This window comes from Microtus oregoni, unplaced genomic scaffold (assembly GCF_018167655.1).
Source record: "Microtus oregoni isolate MIOR12 unplaced genomic scaffold, Mior012 000003F_ref0000135, whole genome shotgun sequence".
NCBI lineage: Eukaryota > Metazoa > Chordata > Mammalia > Rodentia > Cricetidae > Microtus > Microtus oregoni.
Genome location: NW_024543062.1, coordinates 29,505,653 through 29,531,129, shown reverse-complemented (window position 1 = coordinate 29,531,129; position 25,477 = coordinate 29,505,653). Strand labels below are relative to the sequence as shown.

Here is a 25,477-nt window from a genome sequence, read left to right as displayed (position 1 = left end):
GCCCCAGCTGATCCTGCCCCAGCCACCCTGAGCGGCAGTGGAAGCTGTGGACTGTGGGGAGGGTGGATCCCCTGCCCTAGGACAGCGGGGCGGGGTGGCAGAGGTAGGGGACACATGGGGGAAGGGCTGTCTGGCGCCTGATGTGAGCATCTCTTAAAAAAAAAAAGCAACTTTTTATTGATGTTTATCTTGGTCTCCTTTTGTGTGCCACCTGAGTACAAGTGCATGCAGAATCCAGAAGGGGGCACCGGATCCTTTGGAGCTCGAGTGGCTGGCAGTTTTGAATGTGGCTCACTGCAGATGGCTGCTGGGAACTGAACCTGGGCCTTCCGGAAAAACTGCACAGTCTCTTAACTGGTGAGACATCTCTCTAGCACCCCGCGTGTGCATCTCAAGACTGAGGACAGCCTCTGGAGTCCTTCCAGCAAGGACTGCCATGTCTCAAGAAAGACATAGAGACACCCGGGTTTGTCCTCAGGTCCAGGTCCAGCATGGGTTTGAGGAATGAATGCAAGAATGAAGGTCAGGTATCACTGACTCTTACCTCCAACCTCTGGCACTTCCCCAGCCGCTATAGGATGTTCTGATGTCTGTCTGTCCCTTATGGAGTGTGACAGCATGCTGGTGCCTTCCAGAGGCGCCAGGGTGCTTGTGCTGGAACTGGCACAGAGGGCAGTGGCATTCTCTATCTCAGGACTTCATGCTGGCTCAGACTCTACTCTCCTTCCCCATTTCCCTTCCCAGCTGGGTTCTTGGAAGGGTATTCATGTCCCAAACCACCAAAGCCTTCCTGGGTAATGAGTCTAGTCTCCTACCCCTGACCTGCTGGCCGGAAACCACGTCCTCCAGGCCCCTGTCTGGTGAGGCTCAGTGAGGGCCCAGGCTTGCTCTACCCTCTTCTAGGCTCCCCAGCTGTGCTGGGCTCTGGCCTCCTGCAGGCTATTTATGTATGTGTGTGGATGGGGGTAGAGAGGGGTACAGGTGGAGGCCAGAGGGTCGCCTTTCCACTTTTTTTTTTTTATTATTATTCTTTGTAAATTTCTGACTCAGATTCTTACTCAACCTGGAGTTCACTGATTGGCTAGGCTGGCTGCCCACTGAGCCCTGAGGACCTGTCTGTCTCTCTACCCCATAAAAATCAGGGATTACAGGTACACACCACCTTGTCTGGCTGTTGCGTAGGTGCTGGGGACCTGAACTCAGGAGGCTGGAGGACTCAAAAGTTGCCTGCTGAACTCTAGAGCTTAGAGGGTCACTGTCGCAGAGGCCAGCTGCTCCTGTGTCATCCTGCGGAGTTTATGCTGGTGACAGACCGTGGCTTTCTGCCCCAGGCTCTCTGTGACATGTGGGCACATCTTGGTAGGACAGGGAAACTTCCCATCCTGTCTTCCATGGTTCCTGATGGCCCAGCCTTGGCGTGGCAGTGAGCAAGGTGGCTCACTGCAGATGGCTGCTGGGAACTGAACCTGGGCCTTCCGGAAAAACTGCACAGTCTCTTAACTGGTGAGACATCTCTCTAGCACCCCGCGTGTGCATCTCAAGACTGAGGACAGCCTCTGGAGTCCTTCCAGCAAGGACTGCTATGTCTCAAGAAAGACATAGAGACACCCAGGTTTGGAGGTGGTGTAGGGTGATATCTGAAATGAGGTAGGGGGAGCTGAGCCACTCTAGGTTCTGACTTTTATTGCCTAACTCTCAGCGCCCTTGGACTGTAACAAAGTGCCAGCCCCACCCACAGGGTGTGGTCCCAGCTTTGGTACAGGCCACTATGAAAAGCAGGACCTCATCCCCTCAAAAACCACACAGGCTAAGATTCCCCCCAAAAAGTCTGAGTCCTGTCCAGCACCCACAGTCCAGATGACAATGGCTCAGAAGTGGGAGGAGTCGTCTCAGGTCTTCCTGGGTTAGATGGTTGAACATGGTGTGGCTATCTGAGACTACCATGGCCAGCCCATCGCCTGCACTGAGCAGACACCACTGGAGCTCAAAATGATGTAGGTCTGAAACTGCACGCTAGGGGTGTTGGAGCTGAGGCTGGACAGTGGGTGAAGGGCTGTGGTCCCGCTCCCTGCCTGATGCCATGTTCTCTTTTGCAGTTGGTGAACTGGCCCAGGGCGAGGCTTGGACAGGGCTCCCAGGGCCTCCACCTTGAGAGGCAATGGTGATATCTGCGAACCTGGCATCAGTGCTTGGAATGTGGTGCTCCAGGTCTGGGAAGGGCCCTGTGTCTGAGGTGGCGTCCGCAGCTCCATCCTCAGGCCGGCAGTGCTGCAGAGGGTGAGATGGCTGCAGGAGTCTGGCTGGGTGCAGCTGGGGTGGCTGGTGAATGGGGCTGAGGTGCGAGTCCCCGCCTAGACAGCGGCTTACTCCTGCCATGGGCTCTACACTGGCTGTGCACTGTCACCCACCACAGAGTCTCTGCTCCTCGGGAACAAGGAGAGGAGGATGTCGGGTCTGTGTCCCTGAAAGGAGCCACCTCACGTGGGCTCCCCAGTGCGGGTGCTCACAGCTGAAGAGCTTGCTCGTTGTCATCGTCGTTGTCCCCATCTTCCAGCTGCTCCAGGATCCCATCCAACACTGCAGATCGCTTTTTCTTCGGGGGCTCTGTGGCAGACGGCAGAGAGAGAAAAGACCCAGAGAGGGTTAAACAGTGAGGGGGGCAGAGGTGTGAGGCGGGCATAAGGAGAACGAATGGGGAATCGGAGAAGGACGAGAGAACACACAGGCCCTCTCTCTGGCCTCTCCCTGCTGCTGGCCACCTCTGCACCCTCTCCCATCCTTGTCACAGAGCAAAGGACCCACTTTAGGGAGCCAGTGGTCACCTGAGAGTTGCTTCCTTCCTGCCAGCCAGAGGCCTAGCCAACTCTGGCAACAGCTGGGCAGGGAAGCAGGAGCCAGCTCCGTTTCTGTGGCAGCCATGAGCCCCCAGGGTATGGTTGAGTGGCTGTAAGCAGATCAGCCAATGTTAGGTGCGTGGCTGCAGTGCCCAAGGAATCTAGAGAGGCGTGGGGACCATAACAGTGAGGGTGGCTTTGCAGGAGATGGGTTATCTGATTTGGGCTTTGATGAGTGCAGAAGAGTTTTCTATGAGGAAGGGGTACGGGGATTGAGACACACAGCTGTTCCAAATGCCACTGACTGAGTACTCACTGTATGCTATGGCACCTTCAACAACCCCACAGACAAGGAGATGGGGAGGCTGGCTATGAGCTGCTTGCTCCACCAGTCCCTCTGCCAGCCTAACCATCCATTCACTAGTGAAGGTCTAACTTATAAAAAGGCTGCCCACTCAAATTCCCACCTTCAGGAGACTCTAACTCCTTGTGTAAAGCGCCCCCCCCCCCCCACCCTGCACCCTGCACCCCTACCCCGACCCTTTACCTCACACCCGTACATGGCAGCAAATGGGGGCACCATGCCTGGCTCCTCCTGGGAGGTAGGTATGGTCCTAGAGTCCTCTCCTTATCTCATTCTTCTCATGCTTATGAGGATATGGACCCTGCCCACCTCCAACTCTCCCTGTCCACTCTGCCTTGCCCTAGGGGATCCTGCAGAGCCTACGCCCTGATCTCCCTTGCCCTGGCTCCCCACACTTCCCTGGCCACAGCCTGTGCCCCCCTTTCCCACTGTGCAGCAGGCACTCCTGTTTGGGACACTGTACCCAGCCGGGGCTCCCGTGAGGCATCCAAGTGGGAGACGCATGAACACAGGAGCCCAGGGTTGGGGTGGAGGCTGTGCTGTGGGGAGAGGACTTGGCGGGGCGGAGGCACTGGCCGAGAGCCAAGGTCTGGCAGCTATGCCCATCATGTCCAACTGCAGAAAGTGGGGGAAACGGCTGGGCTCCCTGCCGTGTCCTCTCTTCACTCTGCGCCTCATCCCAGCTGCACAATGGCCTCAGGAAATTGAATCGTGGGCAGGTAATAGGGCTGGAAATAGACAACAACAAAGCAGGTTCCTGGCCTGTGTCTGACGCCCCTCCCGCTGCGACCTTCGAGGCCAACAGAGAGCCGGTCAAGCCAATGGGCAAACCACAGCCAGAGCCCACCTACCACTCTGCAGCACCTCCGCTGTGCCCTGTTCCTGGGGGAGGCTGAAGCCGTCATACTGCTGGCGAATGGTTCACAGAGCTGGTCATTCCCTGATCCTGGTGCCCATTCCTCTTACCCCAGGGCCTTTGCACTGCCATGACCTGTCTGGAATGCTCTCTCTACTGGAGCACTCCGGGGTCTCACATCTGTGGTGAAGCTTCCCTGCTCTTCTCTCTTGCTGCCACTGTCTTGGGACCTGGCGGCCCTCAGGAAATGGCGACCGAATGGCTGAAGATGGCCAGGGAATAGCAGGGTCAAAGGGATCAGGCTATGGCAGGAGGGCCAGACATTCTGAAGGATTTATGAGGCCAAGAACGTTTTCCATAAAGTCTTCCCCCGATTTCTCTCACACCAGAGACCTGGTCAACACTTGCTTTTGGAGCCACAAACAGAATCCAGCTGACTCCTGGATGGGGCCTGTAAACACTGCCCCACTAACCACCCTTGGGCAGGAGGCCTTGGGGACAGGGCACCCATTGCCCCTACCCTGGGCACATGGCACCAGACAGAGGTCTCTACTCCGTCCAGGCCTTTGTCCCCTTTCTAAAGAGCTGCTCTCTCGCTCGAGCACCCAGATGCAGGGGTGCTTCTTGCCTGGGGTCATTCCCTTAGTCACCGGGTCTCCTGCCAGGGAGTGGGTGCTCCACACTCTGCCTCTAGGGTGCACTGGGCTATTTGTGACATGCGACCCTCACCTCCATAGCCCCTGGAGCCCATGGGTGCTCCTTCTGCTCGCTGGCACTCAGCCCACTTAGGGAACCCTTGTGAATGGGTCACTCTGCTCACATTCAGACTTCTAGGGAGGTAGAGGAGGCAGTGTTCTGGAGCCTTCAGAGTTCCCACAACAGGGAACCAGCCCCCACAAAGGCCTGGCTTCCCTGAGAAAGCGACTGTGACTTCTGCTTCTGGGACTCTCTGCTTGGCCCAGTGTGAGTGACCATCTGCCAGCTGCGAGTCAGTAAGAGGAGCCCAGGGCTTGGGGAACAACCAGCCATTCCTTCAGCTGCAGGTTAGAAAACGAGTTGTCGGGCTGGAGAGGTGGCTCAGTGGTTAAGAGCACTGGCTGCTCTTACAGAGGTCCTGAGTTCAATTTCCAGCACCCACATGATGGCTCACAGCCATCTATAATGAGATCTGGTGCCCTCTTCTGGCCTGCAGACATACACGCAGGCAGAACACTGTATACATAATAAATCAATCTCAAAACAAACAAACAAACAAATTGTCCAGGGAAGTGCTGGAGGCCTGGGACAAAGGGGCCAGACAGTGATCACAACTCCAGGACCCCAGACCAACAGACTCTGCCATCAGCAGCCAAGTCATGCTGACCTCTGCTGCCTCCTGGGGCAGCTGTGAGGATGAAGGAGTCAAGGGTGCACCTTGCTGTGGGTCTGGCTCGAGTTCACAGCCAGGGATTGGGGCTTGAAACCTGCCCCCCTCACGTAGAACACGCTGGGCCCTGTGTCTTCGCTGCCACCCAGCCCCCCATTGGCCTGCCTCCACACAGAGTGCCGGCTTGCCTGGCAGGAACAGCTGTGGAAACCCCACTTCCCCACATCGGAAGCCTCAGTGGGTCCTCACCAAACAAACACAAAGCAGAACCCGGGGAAGGTGTGAAATAAATAAACGAAACAAGCCGTGCATTTTCCCTCCACGGCGCAGCTGCTCCTGAAGATAAACAAGAAGTGACTGTCACCAAACATCAATACCGAGAAATGAACTTGACAAAAAGCTCGGCCGGCCCCCAGCAGCCCCCCAGTCCTGCCCCCTCCCCCCAACCTCCAAACACCACTTCTGCATTTCTCCAGTTCCCACCTAATGGTTTTATTTTTCAATTAATTCCTTGACAGAATGCCAGCCGGCATCTCTCCCTTCTCTGGCTGGCAATGTCGCCTGTGTGGAAGGCACGGGTGGAGGGCCTGTGGGAGGACAAGAGAAAGCGCTTCCTGGGAGGAGAGGCAGGCAGGCTGGGGATGAGAGCGTGGCTGACAGGGAGAAAGGATGCTGGAAGGGCCTGCGAAGAAGAGACAAGACAGAGACAGCCCAGGATGGGAAGTTAGCAGGCCAGGAGCAGACCTCGCAGCTCTGGCTGGAGGCAGCAGGCCAGGCGCTTCCCCTGTCTGGGCTCAGCTACTGAATGAAGACAGAGCTGATTAGGAACACAGTTCCCAAGTTGCTGGCCATGCATGGAACCCCAGCACCAGAGAGGCTGGCACAGGAAGAAGGCCTGAGCCTGGTGGTGTGAAGCCAGCCTGCACAATGGAGAGATCCCATTTCAAAATACAAAATATGAATGAATATGACTAGTCACAAGGCCTTCAAGACTGTGACCAACACAAGGACAGACACTCAGGTGCCTGAAGGCAGAGGCCAACGTGGACAAGAAGTGTTAAATGTACTATCAAGTGTTTATGATGGCTAGCACCTGGCAACCAGGGAAAGCTGGGACACAGGCAGGAATGGGGTTCTAGGCAGCTGGGGGCTTGCTTAGCTGTGGCAGGCTGAGTGTGGACTTTTCTAAGAATCCCACAAGTTGGATGCATGCTCCCTGGGCTCAGGGGAAGTTCTCTGGGTAGAAGCTCTGCACAAGGGGCCCATGAACACTTGCCTTGCCGTGGGTCCACCCTCTGAGAGTCTCAACAGAAATGAGAGCAGAGCCAGCCACAGGGCAGCATTCATGCAGATGCTGACGGTACATGATGGCCTGGGGGCCTCTGTGCTTTGTCTGTGTGAGTGGGAACCCTGTGCAGCCTGGGAGAGCAGCAGGTGTCAAGGCAGGGAGACTTGCTGCAGAGAGCGAGCGCAGGAGGAGGGAGGCCGGCAGGAGGCCCCTGCAGCCCTGCTTGGCAACAGGAAGGAATATGCCAGTGTAGGGGCCAGGAGGAGTCATCACGGAGTCACACTGGACGACAGAGTCAACAGGGAGTGCACGGGTCACATAAACGCACAGTAGCTCTGCAGGTCTCGCTGTGGGATGTGGGACCAGGGCGGCCAGACCTGATTTCCATGTCAGATCTTCCAGTGGCCAAACAATGACGAATCCAATACTGTTTTGTGTTCACACGTCAAGGGCCAGGCACCAGTGGCTCAGCTGGTGGCCTCTGGTCTACAGGCTCCTCGCTGCCTATAACCGGTACTCGAGGCAGCCTCGGAAGCGGTTTTCCCTGACTTCCTCTGGTTGGGCCAGGCTGTATGTCAGGTACGCTGGGCAGCCTGGACTCTCTGGTTCCTGGGCCTCCAGCCCCGCCCAGGATGGTGGCCGGGCCCTGCCTCTCCCACACCGCCCTGCGGCGCTCCCGTCAGTTTAATTCTGTGATCGATGAGAAGGAGCGGGCGAGATGGCCCGGCACAGCTGGCTTCCCCGTTAGCCCTAGCAGGGATTCGTGGGCTTGCTGGCGACGGCTGAGTGAAATGTTTGCAGAACGCACAGAACACAAGTCAATAACAATTTAGTAGGATTGGGAGCAGGTCCCTTCCTCGCACGGACAGCCGCTCCCAGGGGAGGGTGGCAGAGTGTGCAGGATATTGTCAAAGCGCTTGGAGTGGGAGGCTCGGGTGTGTGTGGGTTGAGAGGGAGGTAGGGAGTGTGGTTGGATAACACCTGCCCCAGCTGGTCCAGAGGACCTGCAGGCTCCAAGTGCATCTTCACTGGGAGATGAGGTTGCTGTCTGGAGGCTCCTCCACATCCCCATCCATCTACATCCCGGCCAGGGGCTGCCTGGACCACATGGTTCCACTTCGTGAGTCTTGGTCTCCATTCACTTCACCAGCTGTGGCAACGGAGGCTGAGTGAGAGCGCGTCTTTGTGGCGCCTGACCTCTCCTGGCACGAGCCATCCGTGCAACCAGGTGCCAGGATGAAAGCCCTCCTGGGACCCTCACTGACAGTCTGGGGTGTCCAGAGGAAGGGCTGGCACAGCCAGGTCTTAAGAGGAGTGAGAGGGGCGCAGATGAGGGGCTGAGATGTACAGCTCACACAAAACCCCCATCTCCAGGGAGCGAAGGAAGCGCGACCAGGGGATATTTTGAATAATAAATTCTGTGACTTCACATACTTGCTTGAACTTTCCGCCTGTGATTTGAAAGCCTGATGATTATGTCTTCATGGCTAAGATCAAGGAGGCCCATTTGCAGGGGCTGATGGGGGATAACGGGCTCTTGTGGTCCCTGGTCTTCTGAAAGCATGTCATTCTGCTGACGATGGAGGTGTGGAATGGGGGTTTGTGGGAACAGTGGCAGGCTTTAAATATCATCTGTATGCTGATAACTTCAAATTTATATCACAACTCAGTCTGAGCCCCTGAGCTCTGAACCCGTCCATCTATGTGCTGATATCCTTGGACATCCTGGCTGATGTCAGGCAAACGGCCTCCTGACTCTGCACCTGCTCACGGCCGGTCGAGGTACCACCCTTGACTTCTGGCCAGCTCTCCCTTCTCCGGGCCGCTTTCCTCCCTGCAGCCTTTGGCTGTGGCCTTCAATACCATCTTTGGATGATGGTGTGTTCCTCAGCCCAGGTTTCAGCACTAACCACTGCAATCCCACACAGCAGCAGCGATGGAGTCTGATGAGCTTGGTTTGACGTTTGCCTTCCCTTCCAGTCTTCCCAGACTACAAGAGGGGAACCCAGGCTTCCTGCCTCTCCTGTCTGTTTTCCACACTCTACTCTGGAGCTCCAGCACTGAACACACTTCTGCCTCGGGGCCTTTGCACCTGTGGTTCCCTGGGCTTGGGATGTTTCTCCCCTAAGTCTTTGGCTGGCTGGACCCTTGCAATCACACAGGAATGCTGACTCCGTGAGAAGGCTTTTTCTAGCTGCCACATTAGACGCACCCCTTCCCTTGAAGTATACTGTACCATCCATACTAATTTCTCAGAGAACTAGAGAACTAGTTTCCTCAGAGAACTGCCAGCACTTCCATCCTTCTAGCTTCTGGTAATCGCCTGTCCCTCCCACTCAAGCACCACCTCTGTGAGGGAATGAAGCGAGAGATGAAGCCACACGCCTTCTCCTAGGAAAGCTTACACTGAGGTTGCTAGCTAGGATGTGTGTGCATCGGGAATTCGAGAACTGTGGGGAATGCAGGGTGGAAAGAAACGGTATTCACTCTATAAGGGTCCAGGGCTGTGTGCTTTTCGCAAGGCGAACAGACCTCTCTGGGCCCGTCTGCACCTCTAACATGGGAACTGACTTTCTCTCCGAGTGTGTCAGGCTAAAGTGCCACTGGGCTTTTAAACTGTGTGCAAAATTGCTCAGTGCTGCTGCTGCTCAAAGGCCTTCAACAAAGATCTCTCTGGCTTCCCTGTGGCCGAACTCATCTTTAGAAAGAATTCACAGGGCCATGTTTCTGCAGATGCATAGGGCCCGAGGAACAAAGTGAGAATATCACGCTCCAAACAGGGTCCTTGTCTTCATGTTTCAAGTCTAATAACTCTGGGCAGGGGTCACTGCTGGCTGTGCTGAGCCCGGGCCGGGGCCTATGCCTAATGTGGAGGCGGCTGCAATTAGCACCACCTGGGGCCCGGAACATGCTAGGTGTTCAGGTAACATCAGCCACACCCATAACTGGTTTATTGGGGTTCATTCATCTACTCTGTGAACAGTTAACGAAGCCAGCTTTATGCCTGATGCAAGGTAAGTTAGCGCAGAGGGAGAGAGCTATCGCTCCTGGAGTATTAAGCTTGAGGGGAAAAGGACTCAGCCGCATGTGAGGACACATGGGGGTCAGGGGAGGGTTAAGGCACCGAGAGAAAAAGGAATGCCGCATGTCTGGATGGAGGGCTGGTGGTGGATTGCTGGGACAGGGTCAGGGGGCTGCCCCGTGAGGCTAGGAGGCTGGCTCAGAGAGTCAAGCCTGCAGCTGACTAGCCAGGACTATTCCCATCTGTGCCCAAGGGCTCTTACCGTGTGCACTTTCTGTCTATGTTCTGTCGTGGCCAGCGTCGCCAGGCCCAGTGGGCAGGGTATAAGGCAGGGGTGGGGTGGGGCGGGTGGAGGGAGCCATTTGCCATGCTGCTCACCAGCCATTTGCCATGCTGCTCACCAGCCATTTGCCATGCTGCTCACGCCTGCACTCCTGCTCTGGAGGTGAAAGTTGCAGCCGCTAACCACGCTAACCACAACCCATCAGGCCTCCCCAGCCGGACTAAGACAACAGAAGGAAGTCGAGCCACGCTCCCAGCCAAGTAAAGGCCCATGTGCCAGGCCTCCCTGGCTGTGAGTGCTGAAGACAGGGCTGGGCAGCAGACTGCTGCCAGGCCACTTTATTCTGTCGCCTGTGCTCGTGGGGACCATGGCCTGCCAAACCCTGAAAGCTTTGAGATGCGGCAACCCTGCTGGTTTATAACATGCTTAAGAAGAAAGGAACACAGCCAGAGGCAGACTTTCTTCTTCATCCCCCCCCTTGAGCTCTCTTTTCACATCCCACGCGGTAGGCAGAGAAGAACAACACTTCACCTACCACGGCCAGGGGCTGGAGACTAGAAATCGGATTCCTGACCAGGGAGGGAGGGGCTGGGAGGCAGAGAGCAAGGGAGAGACAGGAGTTAGAGGGATGGGAGTGGGGAGAGGACCAGGAGCGTGTGTGTGTGTGCGTGTGTGTGTGCGTGTGTGAGAGAGAGAGTGGGGGGGGGTGTGAAAGTAGAGCCTCCCTCCCCCCAAGGTACCTGCTTGACTTTTTCCCAGTCAGGTCCAGTGACTTCCTGGGCCCTTCTTCCCACGTGCCAGGCTGTGTGTGCCCTGGCTGGAGAGTCAGGAGCACCAGGCTCTCACTCTACCCAGTCACAGCTCCCTCAGTGCACTAGCCTGGGACTGGGAGAGTGGCAACAAGGAGCCATTGCTATCTCCTTGTAGCTACAGGCCCCGAGGTGCTGGCACCCTGTGCCTACTGTACAGATGGCAAAGCTAAGGCCGAGACTCACCAGAGACCATAGAGTGGATAGTAGAACTCGCATACACACGCTGAGTCTAACATAAGGGTGCTGACCCGATCAGTCAATGCAAAGGCTTGGTCAGAAGAACGGCTGAAAACCTAGGTTTGTGTTCCAGCTGTGCTACGGGTAGCTGGGTGGCCATTAATAAGTTACCTGTGCTGCCTGAGCCTCAGATTTCTGATCAGCTAAATGAGTCAGCGACAGCCTCTACCTCCCTGAGTCCTGTACGATTAAGCACACAAAAGACTGCAGCTATGCCTGGGTCCTGGCAAGGCCTAGCAGAAGAGACGCACAGGGATGACAATGGGAGCTATATCTTCACCATCCCTTCCATGTCAGCAGCGGGGCTGTGGGCAAGGCATAACCCAGGGCAGGAGCTGCACTGGAAGCTCCAGTGTAGCGGCTCTGGCTACCCATCACTAGCCCTGAGAATGGCTCAGGCCCGTCATGAGCAAGTTGTTCCTGAGCTTTGCCTTTGATGGCATGGCCTGCAGCCCTCAGGGAGCCTTTGTGGTGGCCAGTACTTCAAGGCTTCCACCTGAGGTCTGAGTGCCTTCCTGGCAGAGCCCAAGGGCAAGTGGGACTCGTGCCCAACTCTGTCCTGGACCCTGGATGCTCAAAACAATGCAGAGTCTGACACAAATGAGCCAGTATTTTTCACGGCAGGGAAAAGGGCAGAAGAGAAAGGAGGTCCGGGCAGGCACTGAGGCCTGCAGCCCTGTTCTGAGGACTTTGGATGCTGTGCACACGTGCAGGACAAGGTGGGGGTGGACGGCACACTGTTTCCAGGGCATCTGCACACCTGGCAGCCTTGAACCTGCCCCAGGGCCTGCAGGGCAATACCTGATGTAAGTCACAGCCATGCTTGGAGGCCTTAGTACTTATGGCCACCTTGGATCTGCCAGAGAGGCAGACACAGGTATCTCTGTCAGTTTCATCGCTAGACCTGCCTATTGGGCTCCACGGCTCTGCGCAGAACCAAGGCCTGGCTTCTGCTGCATCCTCTCACCTGGGAGGAGAGGATGCTGTCTTCAGAGCTCAATTTATTGAAGGGGCTTCTGCCCATGCGAAGTAGAAGTGCTGAGCCCGCACTCTTGCAGGCCTGGGCTGGGTGGTGGGGTGACCACAGGGGAGGCAGGCCCCTGCCTCGGTCCCGGGAGAGCGCCTTCCATAAACATTTGCCGACGGGTGCATTTGGACCTGTCGATGCCTGTCGATGAAGACAGGTTCTGTCTGCCCATCAGGACTTGGGATCTTATTGAGTTGTGAGCCTGCCACTAGGTGTGCAATCCCCCGCTTCTCCAGCTTTGCATTGGCTTGGGTTGGAATGCTCCCGGCCCTGGGTGGAAAGCCTGGTGCTTCTCAGAGCCTGAACTAAACAGGGGTACCAGACAGAAACCAACCAGTCCCGATACAAGCACACAGCACACCACAGTTATCGTTGGGGGTGGGGGAGAGGCGGCTGGGCCTGGTCAGAACATAAGGCAAACAGCAAGAACGTACGGGGCAGAGGCACAGAGGAGCAGAAGACAGGCACTGACTGATGCCTGACACCCAGAGGGAGGGAAGGGCTGCAGGAAGCAGCGGTCCTCTGAATGGCTCTCCACACCACTAACAGCACAGCAGCAGAAGAGAGAAACGTTCTAGATTAATGTGGAACGGCATAGGTGAGGGCCCGAGGCCCCACCTTTAGCTGGGGAACAATGAACCCTGTAGGGCAAAGGTTCCCAACCTATGGGCTGCAACCCCTTTAGGTTGAACGACCCTTTCCCAGGGGTCACATATCAGATAGTCTAGATATAAGATGTTTGCATTACAATTTGTAACAGTAGCAAAATTACAGTTATGAAATCACAATGAAAATAAGTTTATGGTTGGGGTTTCCCACGTGAGGAACTATATCAAAGGGGCGCAGTGTTAGGAAGGCTGAGAACCACTGCTCTGGGAAGTGTGGTGGGCAGGTGGCATGGCTCTGGATAGAAGACAAGTGGAAGGCCAGGGTCTATGTTCCAGGGCTTTGGTCTGCTGCAGTCAGTGGCCCCATGCTGCCTCTGGTTTTTAGCACTGGCCAGAAACAATCTTGCTGGACTGCTTTATGCCCCCAGGACAACGTCCCTTCATGGTCCTCCAACTATCCTTGGCAAGGAACAGGGAAAGATGGCTCCTGATCCCAGCTCTATAGACACAGAGCTCACAGCAAACACTTTCAGGGGACAACAGTGGTCTGAGTCTACGAGCCAGGAGGATACCTGAGGGTCCTGATGCTGGGACAACCAGGTAGGAAGAAACTGCCTGCCTCTTGATCACAGCATCAATGTTACTGCAGACAGGGATGTTTCAGCCTAACCCAGAACCTGGCCTTGCCAGTAAGTGGGAGGAGGAACGTGTTCCCGGTTGGGAGACTCATAAACCAACAGACCTCAGGCCAGCAGACAATGGTAACTGCTGTGCTCTGCTTCCTGGTGGGGACCTTGTGAGGGTGCTGTTAAGGAAGTGGGCTTCAAGTTCAAGCCTTGACATCCTAGTGAGGGGTGCACACCCTATTAGAGACGAGGCCCCACTGACTCCAGCTCCACAGACTCCAGCTCCCCCCGATTCCCTCTGTCCTTTAGCATCAGGTACAATGGACCCCGTTTCTCCCACGGCCCTGCTTAGTCACCATGGTGTCCCAAGAATGAGAACAGCAGGGCTTAGGGGTTCCTGGTCATCAGCTCAATAGTCTCCAAGGCCACAGAGTGTCACCTGGATGAAGTCAGCTCTGGGAGCGCAGAGCTCAGGCAGAAAGCGAGCAGCCCTTCAGAAAGGCATATTGGTAACCCCGTGGTTCAGGACCAGCCTCTGGAATCCATTGCCGTATCCCTGGGCTTGAGGGAACAACTGTGGAACCTGAATTGAGGACCGTAACATGGACAGAGGCCTTGTCCTTCCTGCTTGCCTGGCCCCGCTGCCCTACCCGCATGCAAGACAAGGTGGCTGTGTATATGGCTGTCCCGAGACAAGAGGGTTTAGTCACAGAGGCTGGGGCTTGTGCACAAGTGAGGGCAGCTCTCCAGATCATCCCTGTTCCAGCTCCCACCACTCCTACCTTGGAAGTGTCTGGCCGTCTTCCTCCGCAGGGCCTGCACAGTCACCTCCGAGTCTGCCCACTCCAGGACCAGCCTCCGGCCATACAAGTGAGTGCTATGGCAGAGGGCGCTGAAGGCTTTCTGGAGGGGACAAGAGAGACAGTCTGTGAGCTGTGGGTTCCACGGTCTCCCTCCAGCCCTGGGACTCTGGGCGTCTGGCAAGGTACTGGGGTGCTGTTGGCACAACTACCTAATTAGTAAGTTGTGTTGCAAGGATAAGAGTTATAAGCAGTGAGCAGTCAACACATCCACCCCCGGGACAGGCGGGTCACCCGCTGCCCATGCACCATCTTATCTGTGGAGGGTGACTCCAATGACTCTCAGGGTCATCAGAGGACAGTCCCTCAGGGATACTCAATGCCACTTTCTTTTGCTGGCCCTGTGCCTGTCCCCTATTTCTTCCTTGAATCTGTCCTGTCTGTTTCTGCTGTCTCCTTACTGGTCCCCTGTCCCCTCCACCACGGGCTCCCATGCCCAGTTCAGCAGCACGGACCTCAAACAACCTCTTCCTCCTTGCTCTGCCTAGCTCCCTGCCCCCTGCCCCTGCCTTTCAAACACTAAACTGCAATATAATCAATACACGGTCTGTGTGGATTCTAGAACATTCTATCACCATCTCAAATGAAACAGGCACCTTGGTTGTTGCTCCTCAAGTCCCCCAATTCTTCTCCCAGCTCATGGAGACCACAAAACCACTTTCTGCTTTTCTGGATGTGCCTGTCCTGGGCATTCACACGATCACCAGACCGCACTGACTGAAGCCCTCTATAAACATGGCTGGTTGAGAGGCTTAGTGGCCCTGTGCAGGAGCGGCCTCCAAGTCTTCCGGAAACACCCATGTCACTAACACAGGACATTGGAGGCCAAGAGTCTTTCAACTCCAGAGTCACCACGTCTGGAGTGAGGCAGGCCCCGTGCTTCCTTTTCTTCAAGCACTTAGGCAACTTAAGAGAACCTTCTGGGCTTAGCATCATCAAGCAGAAGGGTGAATACACCGGAGTGTGGGACCCTGGAGGATAAGTGGGGACACAGCGTGGGGACACAGCATGGGTACCCATCTCCTGTGCTCAAATTCCCTTTGCAGCTTTCTAAGGTGTAGAGGATGCTCTCGGGGCTCCTGGGAGGGGCTGCAGAGCACCTGGGCTGCTCCTCTCACCGCACTGACACGTGGAAGAACTCATTAGCCAGCACAGCGAGGCCTGGAACCAGCCACTGTCCTTTGCCCATGATGTGACTGCTGTGGTTGGAAAGCTTCCCCCAGGAGATGTGTGGGGGCCTGACCTTGGGCACTATGGGAGGTGACAACGCTGGAAAACGGTGGTTGAAGGAACCAGATCACACAGGAGCGAGGTGGCCCAGCTCAAAAGGACTACTGTCAGATACATAATATCATGTGGAGAGGTGAGTCTACCCACCACCAGATACCCAGTATCACCAGCTGTGGACAGAGAATGGGAGGGAGGCACGGGTTACACTTCACCCCACACTGCTTGGTCTGGGGCCCTGGAACTGCCAGGCAGTGCACCTCTGTTGTGTACGCTTCAGGATGTGGGGAATAAGGCCACGGCCCTGGGCTAGTCCCTGCCCCACTTGGGTCTTGGAAAGGCTGCAGGACTTAGACTAGGTTGTAAAGGCGGCACCCAGAGTCCATTTAAGACAAACAGAATCTGGAAAGACAGGAGGACCTGGGATGGGTGGGGTGGGAGAAGAGGCATCAAACAGTTGTGTAGTCACACGGAGAGAGGAAAGGCCTCCACGCTGTTCTCTGCACTCTTGAGAAGGGCCAGGTGCAGCACCCCACACTTTTTTTTTTTTTTAAAGTTTAATTTAGAAGCCTCTCCTGGCTGCCAGCAGAACCCCTGCCATTTTTTCCCAGGCAGATATAAAAATGCATCTGGCCCCCGAGCCGAAATGGCTCATTCTGAGCTCCGAAGCGCGAGTGCTCAGCTGGCAGACAGGGAGACGGCGGGACTGGGGGAGTCAGCCCCTCAAGACCAAGAGAGGAACTGGTAGGGAGTCTGGTGTGTGTCCCCGAGGAGTGGCATCCTGGGGGCACAGCAGTCTGGGCAGCCAAGGCTGCATCTGGCGACTTCTCCAACCACACTTACAGAGTAGAAAGAGATCCTGGCAGGGAGGCCCATGAGAGCTGCCCCAACCCAGCCTTCATTTTCTTTCTCAATTTTTTGCAATCTATTTCTTCTTTCTTGTACCCCAGAAGGCCTGGTGGTGTTTCTGTTCACTGGAGGAGCTGCTAACAGCTCTTCTTGGTTCTCCCTCTTTCTCCCGCTCTGGTACTTTATCAGCTCCTCCCATCAGAAGGGCTTTCCATACTTGGAGCTGTGGGGGCTGTGTCTCTCTGCAGCTAGGCTGCCTCAGTTCAAATCCCTGTTGTACCTCTTCCAAGCTGTGTGATGTTGCTCAAGCTGCTTGAGGTGTCTGAACCTAGGCTTCATCACATCTGCTCTGCGTGCCCACTTCCTAAGCTGGAGTGTGGTGTTCTTGAGCAGCGACTGGAGGCTAACGCCAGCCTCGGGAAGGCAGAGCACATGCAGCCTGTGGAGGTGATGGACACTTGTCTGCCTGAAGCATCTTAGGAGTGGAGTGAGGAGGGAGGAACAAACAGACCACTTTTGAGGGGCTTCTGGGCTGGGCAAGGACACACCTGAGATGCATGGAAGATTCTAGACACTTGAGTGGGAAGAATGCAGGCTGCTGGCAGCTTCTCCCCTATACCTGGCCCCAGAGAAACCACCTCGCCACTTACACAAAGAGGCTAGGCCAAGGGAACTCACTTTTGCCAACACAGCCTGAGGGATTGTCCCTTGTGGAACATGCAGTCCCGTGGCTGCTTTTTGTCACCCCTAGGACCAACATTCTTCTTGGTGTGGCCCAGGGAAGCCCCAGGTTCCACAGGTCTCCAACAGAAATGACTCCAGCTTGCTCATTTCACGGACAGTCACTGGTCTCCCACTTCAACAGGGGACACCTGAGGGCCTGCTATCTGTTCCATCTTTGCATTGAAGCAGTGGCCTAGTCTGGGGAGAGGGCTCTGTCACCCTGTGCCCAGCACACCCTGAACCCCAGAGGAAAGGTGTCCTGTCCCTTCCTTAGTTGGGACACTGCTCTCAGTAAACCAGAGTCCCCTTCCACCGAGGGCCTTGAGAACATGTCTCCACACCGGGGGGATGGTCAGCGGGGCTCTGCCTTACACACTGCCACAGCATTTCACCCCACACTTCAGAACACAAAGACCCAGTGAGAGCACAGCTGGGCCCCTGATGAATGGACACAGCCACCCACCTGCTGGCATAGGAGACATATCAACCTCTCACCGTGGCCTGCTGGGAAGCCTATGGTCCAGAGTGTAACTCAAGAGACTCAGGGTTGATACAGGGAATGCCAGAGAACAGCCACACCTTGCCATCTCCTGGTGGCCATCACTGGCTACCCTTAGCTCCATCCTCTACACTCTGGGAGCCTCTTCCCGGGGCCACAGCCAGCGCTGTCTCCCTATCTCTACAGAGGGGAGGCAGATGGGAGATGAGAGGAGGGAGGTGGGAATTCCTTCCCACCCCAACCTCTAGACAACAGCATGGGCCTTACCCCTCTTCCTGAGAGTCTCTATCCCGAGTGTGCTGTTTACCATCTGATCCCGAGGAGACCACTGCTCATAGTCCCTCGGTTCCTGGGGTGTCAGTCTCTTTACTTGAGTCTCTGTGGGGGTGGACCTGCCCCAGCTGGACTAACTCCCATTGTCGGGGCTCTGTTTCAGGCAGCTACTATCCCAAGTTGTGAGCATCTACCCCAGCCTAAGCTACCACACTCCATATGGGATGCCCTGTGATTGAGGTCTTAGCACTCAGGACCAAGGCCTCCTGCCTCCTCATCCTGATCCCACCTGGAAGACAGTCTGCTCAGGCAAAGTGGGGGAACCAATACAAGCTGCAACGAAGCTGGACCTGGTGGCCATCTTTTAAGACCATGGAAGGTTCTAGAACGCTGCCAGTACAGTGCTGTGTTTGACCTCTATGCAGTTTCCCTGAAAACAAATATCTTCCAGCAACCAAAACCATTCAGTGCCCTTGACAGGACTCCAGTCCCATGTGGTTACAGAGGACTGGCCAATCCCCAGCTGTGGGCAGAGGTAAGGATGAACCTAATATTAGATGTCAGGAGTCTCCTGGCCCTGCCCCCTGCTCCTTGGATTCCAACCCTGGCAAAGCCAGAGGGCTGCAGACACTAACACCACCAACCTGCCCTAAATATCTGTGCCCAAAACCTGAAGGGGAAGGGGAAGAGGTGGCCTCGTGAATGCAGGTGTCAAGACACTGAGCACAGGGGCAGAGGGGCCAAGTTTTATCAGGTTTGCAGGAAACACTGTGTAGTGATGTCCAGGGGTGAGTCTGCCTCCTCGTGGTCTGCGCTATGACGACGGGTCAGCAAAGCTTGCCAGCAGCTTCTGGCCTGTCCAGAAGTTGCCTCTTAGATAGGAGTGCGTCCTAGCTCTTTGGAAACAAGGGGTGACTTCCGCAGTCCACTCTGAGAAGTGACACTGTCTTAGTCCCTGTTTCGTTGCTGTAAAGGGACACCATGACCACAGCAACTCTTACAAAGGAAAACATTCAAGCAGGGGCTTGCTTACAATTTCAGAGGCTTAGACCATTATCATGGTGGGAAGCATGGTACTGGAGCAGTAGCTGAGAGCTACATTCTGACACACTTCCTCCAACAAGACCATACCCTCTAATCCTTCCAAACAGTTCCATTCCGGGGATCCTATGGGAATCAGCCTAATTCAAACCACTAGACACTGAGGAGTGGAGGGCGATCATTCAAGACGACCAGTCACAGGCTCACTTATAGACTGTACCCAACTCTATGACACAAAGAGATGAATTCCGAGTCATTCCATCAGTTCAATCCAGTCAACTTAACCTCTGAGGACACTGCCCTGACTCAAAAGACAAACACTACCGCAGGGCAGGGGTGAAGCAGGGAGGGCAGCTGTCAGGTGGTCAGGGTAAGAGGTGACAGGCAGTGCTGACTAGGCTGCTCCTGCACTGTCCAGTAACCTGCTACAATAGCACAATGTTGTACATTTCTCAATTCAGTGTGAGGACCCATGACCCTTAGCTGGTGACCTAAGCAAGGCAGTGGCTGCTCCCTGGCCCTGTGCATACCTCATGGCCGGGTTTCTATCTTCTCTGACTTACACTGTACCCAACAGGTCTGAAAGCCAAGTCTTTGCTTGGGTCTACAAGGTGCCTGGCAGGCCTCGGTCCCCAGAGGTCTGCGGGGTTGGAATTGGCAGCATGGCACAGTGTGATCCTGCTTATGCCTCGGCAGTGAACGGGCAGCACCTGATCCCAGGTTGTTAGCCCACCAGTGCTGGTGGAGCCTGAGTCCCTGCCCCGAAATGCAAGCGTGGCTAGAATTTGTATCCATGGACTGTGGTGATAGACGCCTGGCAGAGCAGCACCGTTCACATGCCAGCGTGATCTTGCATACAACATGAATACCCACGCAAACAGAAACGTGGTGGTGAGACCCGGATGCCTGGGTCAGCTCTGGCTGCATCCTGGCAGACACAGAAAAACCCATCAGCAGAGGCTGCAATCCTGCAGGGAACCCCAGGGCCCAGAGGACTCAGCTGCCTCCCCATCCCCAGCATGTGCACCACAACATCTGTTCTCCCATGCTCTGCCACTCCCAAAGGGCAATGTCACCAGTTCCTGCTGTAGGGCAGGGTCACCTGCGCTAAGGGGCCCACATGTGGAACAGGAAGGCAGCTGAAGTCATGGGCCACCCTGATCCCACTTGGCGTTGCTTGGTTGGAAGAGGTGTTTCCTTGGGGGCCATCCCCATAGACCCCCGTGTACTGACACCTCATTCTTACCCTGTGCACCCATGCAGTTGTGTGCTACATACATGCTGCCGAGGCTGTCCACCACCCCGTATCTCTCTGACAGGCCCGCAGCACCACATGGCACCACCAGCCAGCGTGAGCTCAGGCCAAGCATCCTGTCGCTCGCTCCCTGGGCATCCACCCACCATGGTGGAGAAGTGGAAAAGAGAAGAGAGAAGCATGAGACCCTACAATTAAAGTGGCGGTTGTTTATCACAGCAGAGCTGTGCCTGCCAACGCCAGCCGCCATCGCATCTCCGGCTGCCGGCTCCCCCCGAGTGTTTATTTAAGCCAACACATTGCTCTGCTAATTGGATAACATTCTATGTGAAAATAGGCCTTTTAAAACAACAGTGTCGGTGGCTAAAACAGCTGCAACCACAAAAGTACAAAGGAGCGTGGCTCAGGAGGGAGAATTAAAGGCACCTCGCATGGGGAACAATTAATATTCTGGGTTCTGGGCATCTGTCTGCTCCTCCCCTCCTTCCTTTTCCTTCCTCCAGGGCCAGCCTGGGCTATGCAAGAAAAGGACGGTGGGGCCTGAATGGAAACCCGGTACCTATTGGTGGATGTCTAGCCAATGGGGCCAAACCCACCTGCCTGGGACTCCCCACTGCCTGTCCAGGTGAGAGGGCCACACTAGGAGCTGGGACAGGCTGGAGGGAGCTCAGCAGTGCAGAGGTTCAAGGGCTCCTAAAAGCTGTCTGCATGGGACTTCTTGGCCTCCGCGTGTCTTCACCCAGAGAGCCCTTTCCCAGGGTGAGGTGCTAAGGCTGGGTAGCAGGGATGGCTACGTGGGGCGGGGTAAACCAATGCTTGACAGGAGGGAGGAGCCTGGCTGTATAACACTGCTATTTATTTCCCCACCTGTCAAGCAACCCACCACCAGTATCCAGGGGGTATCAGAAGGGCTTTACCATCAGAGGTACCTAAGAAGCCCAGAGAAGGGTGTGGCAGTGGTGACATGACAGGGGGCCAACACGCAGGCAGGTCAGCCCAGAACCCTCCCCCGCCACAGGTAGGTAGGACGTGTGCCAGCCTGACTTCCTGCCCCATGCTACAGTCTCCTAGTTGACATTGGCTTCCCGCTTTCCTGCAGGGCTAAGTTCCCTGAGAAACACGGAGACTGAGATAATGTGGATCCCTTCAGTAGGACTGACAAGGGGCTGATCTAATGTCCTAGACAGGAAGATTCGTCTGCATACAGCAGGTAAGGAAGGCTCAGGTCACTAGTGCCTGTGACTAGGCAGGTAGCCCCAGTGCCTCCTCCCATTTGCCTGAGCAAGTCCTTACCAACCAGGGACGAGCCCTGTGGCTGTGCAGATGTGCAAGGTCAGGAGAGGGAGGTTCTGTGCTAATCTCCACCTGACCTGGTACACTGGACTGGGGCAGGCAATGTGCCTGTGGTAGACGCGTCACTCACATGGGAGGTGCCCTCAGGAGCCCCTGCCTATTATTGTTGGGTGCCTGGTTCCTCTTGGTTCTGCCTTGGTTCTTCATGGAGCCTCCTGCTAGGTTTGCTCTCCAGCATTGTTGTGTACTTGACTTAGAAGGGGTCTGATGGGTCAGAGAACCTGAGTGTGCGAGGTGTGAGGTCAGGCCTGGAGAGAGAACCAAACTCCTCATTCCAGGATGAGAGAGCCCTTGTTCAGGGCTCAGTGGACCTCTGTGGGAGGGTATACCATGACTCTCAAGACAGTGGGGCCAGGACAAGAACCTGATACCAGGAGCTGAGATGGCATGAGTCCCTCTGGGACTTCCGGCCTCATGATCCTCCATTTAGCAATGAATGCAGCCTCCTGCCTCAGCCCTATTGGCTGCCATACTTCTCTCCCATCCCTCTTCCCTTCTTCTGGTTTTCCTTCTGTGTCTGAGGATGGCTTGAGGAGGTCCCCTAGTGTACAAGGTTGCAGGTACCCGTGACAAGCTGCCGCTCTGCATGGAGGAGGCATTCAAGAGGGTCAGAGACCACTGGGAGACCCAGGTGCTTCTAAAGGGGCCTCCCTTCTCTCAAACATCACATGATAAAGGAGGCTCAGGAAATCATGTTCCAAGAGGCAGGGCCTGAGAGCCCCTTTCCAGCTTGATTGGGTTCCACTCTTTCTCCACTGAGAGTAACTCCCACCCCCAGGCCACATATGGTGAAAGACTCCATGTACCGATTGTGGCCACACTGTGTGCAGGGCACATGCATCCATGGCAAGTGAAAAGTACCCATAGTGCCACTCAGCAGACAACCCAGTTCTGCCGACAGAACGAGGGGATTATGGAGAGAGGCGCAGCTGCCCCAATAAACGAGATCAAGGGAGCACTGTGGGAGAGGTATTACGGCTCAGTCCCACATCCATTAAGATGATCTCACTGGCACAACGGGAGAACGGGCATGAGTCCTGGCACAGAGGGTAGGACAGGGGGACTGCTGCAAGGATGGAGAGGCCCGAAATAGACCTGGTGAGGGGCGGGCACAGACAGTCTCCAGGGCTGTGGGCTGAGTCCTCGCTGTCCTCAGCTGCCCTTTGTATTTCAGGAACTGAGAACGGGGAAGGACGGAGGGGAGAAGCTGCTGCCTCACGGCTGAGGGGGCTATGCAGGCCAACCGGGTGTAGAGTGCCCTGTGCCCCAGGAACTCAGGACTGCTCCATAGGACAGGAGTGGGTGTGTGGACATCCGCACCGAGCCTGTCCCTCCAGCTTATGTGCCAGGCCAGCTGTGGCACTGACCTTGGGCAGGACAGTCACTGTGCAGAAAGAGGGCTTCTGATTAAGGGGCTGGCACTGAACCCCCACTTGTCACAGCCCCTCCCCCACAAGGCAACACAAGGAGCTGGCAGGGCCAGGTCCTGGTCTAAGTGTCAGTCAGAACTGAGAGGTGTAGGAGGGCGAGTCACTTTTCCAAGGTCACAGAGGGGAAGAAGCCACGCTGGCTTCACAGACAGTGAGCACGCAAGTTTGGGGTCGACATTGGTCAAAGAGCTCTTTCAGGGACAGAGAGCTCTTTCTGCTTCTCCCCAGGGCTTCCTGGTCTAGGAGCCCAGACGGGAAACTGACAGTGGTGGTTCTGTCACCCCCACCCTCCTGTCCCATGCCCGGGAATCCCAGAGGTCTCGGATCGCTGCTTTGCTGACAGGAGTCACAGGTGTGCACAGGCCAGACAGCCTGGGTTGCCATAACTCAGGGCCCCTGGGTTATGGCAACGAGAACCAAGCTGTGTTGAGTATTTGCCATGTGCCCGTGACCTGGCCTCATAGGTTCATCTGCCACAAACGTGGGACAGGGTGGGGGGCACTACTGCCAATCCACTTCACAGGTAAGGAAACCAAGGTACAGGGCAAGGCTCGGGAAAGCCACGTTGCCTTCAGTGACAAGGGAAGGGCTGCCAGCTAAGGAGAGAGGACAAATGTCTAGGTGGTGTGGCAGGCACCTAAAGTGGGGTCTGGCACCCTGTGCCCATGGGATGCCCAGGCTGACCAGGCAGTGCTGATATCCTAAGCTGTCCCTTCTGTGCCATGCTGCCCATGGGGCCCCTTGCAACTCCACAGTTGGCTCTCAGAGTCACTCTGCTCTTCAGCAGGCTGCCCCTTGGGAATTGTCCTGGATGATCTGGTTCCCAGGGAGGAAAGCTGGGGCAATGGAGGGTCAAGGGTGTACAGGCAGGTGCTCGGTGTGGGGTACAGGATGGCCCAGAAGCCCTGACCTGTACAACCTAGCCTTCTGGATCTTGAGGCTGGTAAGAACAGTCCCTAGACACTGGCGGGATGACGGCCTGGCTGTTATCTTGGGCCTGAAGGCAGAGCAGCTGCTGTGCTTCCAGGTCCTGGGTGGTGGTGGTCACAGGGGTATGACAAAATAGCTAAGTGAGTAAGGGTACTTGCTTAATAACCTGAGTTCAACCTCCAGTACCTATGGGTAGGAGAGAGCCAATTCCTGCAAGCCGCCCTCTTATCTCCACATCCACACGTGCATGCACACACTCACGCACCCGTACCAAACACATGTATAACAAATAAGCAAAAGTATCCACAGCCCCCAAGGCTGCTCTGCCCTCTGCACAAAGAAATATCTGCATAGGTGCATGTGTGCTGCAGGAGTGGCCCCTTGGTGTCACCAGCACAGAATGGAACTGGCCACAAGTGGAGGGAAGAGGAGGGAGCCGGGTCCCAGCCCAGGCACTGTTTTCTGCCTAAAGTGTTTAACTGCTGTCTACAACGCTCAGCCCCAGGGTCTTTTCCCTGCCATAGAGCGGCCTGAGAAACAGGTCAACCCAGGCTCCTGCACATGTATGATGGGCACATATATATACAGGCCAACACATGCTGCCTGGCCTTCCAAACCCCATGCCCAGTTCTCTTCCTCCAAGGACAGTGGTAAATTAGCAGCGTCAGAGCCCATGGCAGGAGGGAGAGGCGCCCGGGCATGAGGGAGTGGGGGTCCGCACTCACCTTTGCATCCTGCTTGGTGACGAAGTCCACAAAGCCGAAGCCCCGGTGTGCTCCCGTCCCTGTCATCTTCTTTGGCAGGCGCACTGTCTTCAGCTCCCCAAAGGTGCTAGAGACAAAAGGCCGACATCGCAGATTAGGGGCTGAGGCCTGTGAGGGAGGCAGGTTACGGGAGACTGCTGGTTTCAGGGACACCCACCGCCCAGGCACATTCATGTGGCTTCCCACTTCCCCAGCAGGCGTGGCTTCCTTCTTCCTGCTGGCCACCAAGTGGAGGAGGGAGGGCATCATCGGGCTGGAGGTACTGATGGAAAAATTTTGGTGCCTCTCCTGCCACCTGGGGGACACCTGGACACCTGTCCTTTCCCCGTGGGACGAGTCTTGTACACACTGTGCCAGGCCAGGAAGGCCCCAGTCATGGCAAGGGATTGCTTGTGTTTGAGAGTCCGGGCTTGGGATGTTGGTGTGTTCCCCCACCTTTCCCAGGCAGTCTCAACATACACCATGGAGTCCTCTCTGCCAGCTCGAGGGCTCAGCACTCAGAAGACACAAGGCTCCTTCTAGCCCCGTGCCCTCCACAAGCTTCCCTTCTGATACCGCTAAAGACAGTCAAGCAGCATTCTGCAGGAGACTGATCGGGGAACTGTGGCCTGGATCACCCTTGGGGTCGCCCCTCCTCTCCACCAAGCTAACCTTTGAAAGACTCTAGGACAAAAGGAATGGGTCTCCTGGCCACATGCCCAACCCCATTCCTTTGTAATGTCCATTTATCTAATAGATATAAGCACACTGCCACTGATAAATATTTAATGCACTCGGCATCTGAAGAGAGGTGTTATTTTTATTTGAAAAATCTACACTCTCTGGTGGCTGTTGGGTCCACACATCCACACACCACGGTCTGGGATGCTCCAGGCCAAGGACCGTTTGGGTAAACCACACAGCGCAGGCCATAAGCACTCGCAAAATGATATAAGTTAAATCTGAGGCGT

At 55.7% G+C, this 25,477-nt stretch overlaps 1 protein-coding gene across 1 annotated transcript in view; it reads right to left on the bottom strand.

Annotated features, from left to right (window-relative positions):
* Positions 1-200: 200 nt before the first annotated feature.
* The window catches only part of Rbm19 (RNA binding motif protein 19), a 94,242-nt gene continuing 68,965 nt past the window's right edge, over positions 201-25,477 (bottom strand). Inside the window, exons 22-24 of the mRNA XM_041649132.1 lie at positions 24,489-24,594; positions 14,106-14,226; positions 201-2,604 (exon numbers count right to left, since the gene is read on the bottom strand). Coding sequence (XP_041505066.1) covers positions 2,504-2,604; positions 14,106-14,226; positions 24,489-24,594 — 328 coding nt within the window. The 3' untranslated portion in view covers positions 201-2,503. The remainder of the gene's footprint in view (positions 2,605-14,105; positions 14,227-24,488; positions 24,595-25,477) is intronic.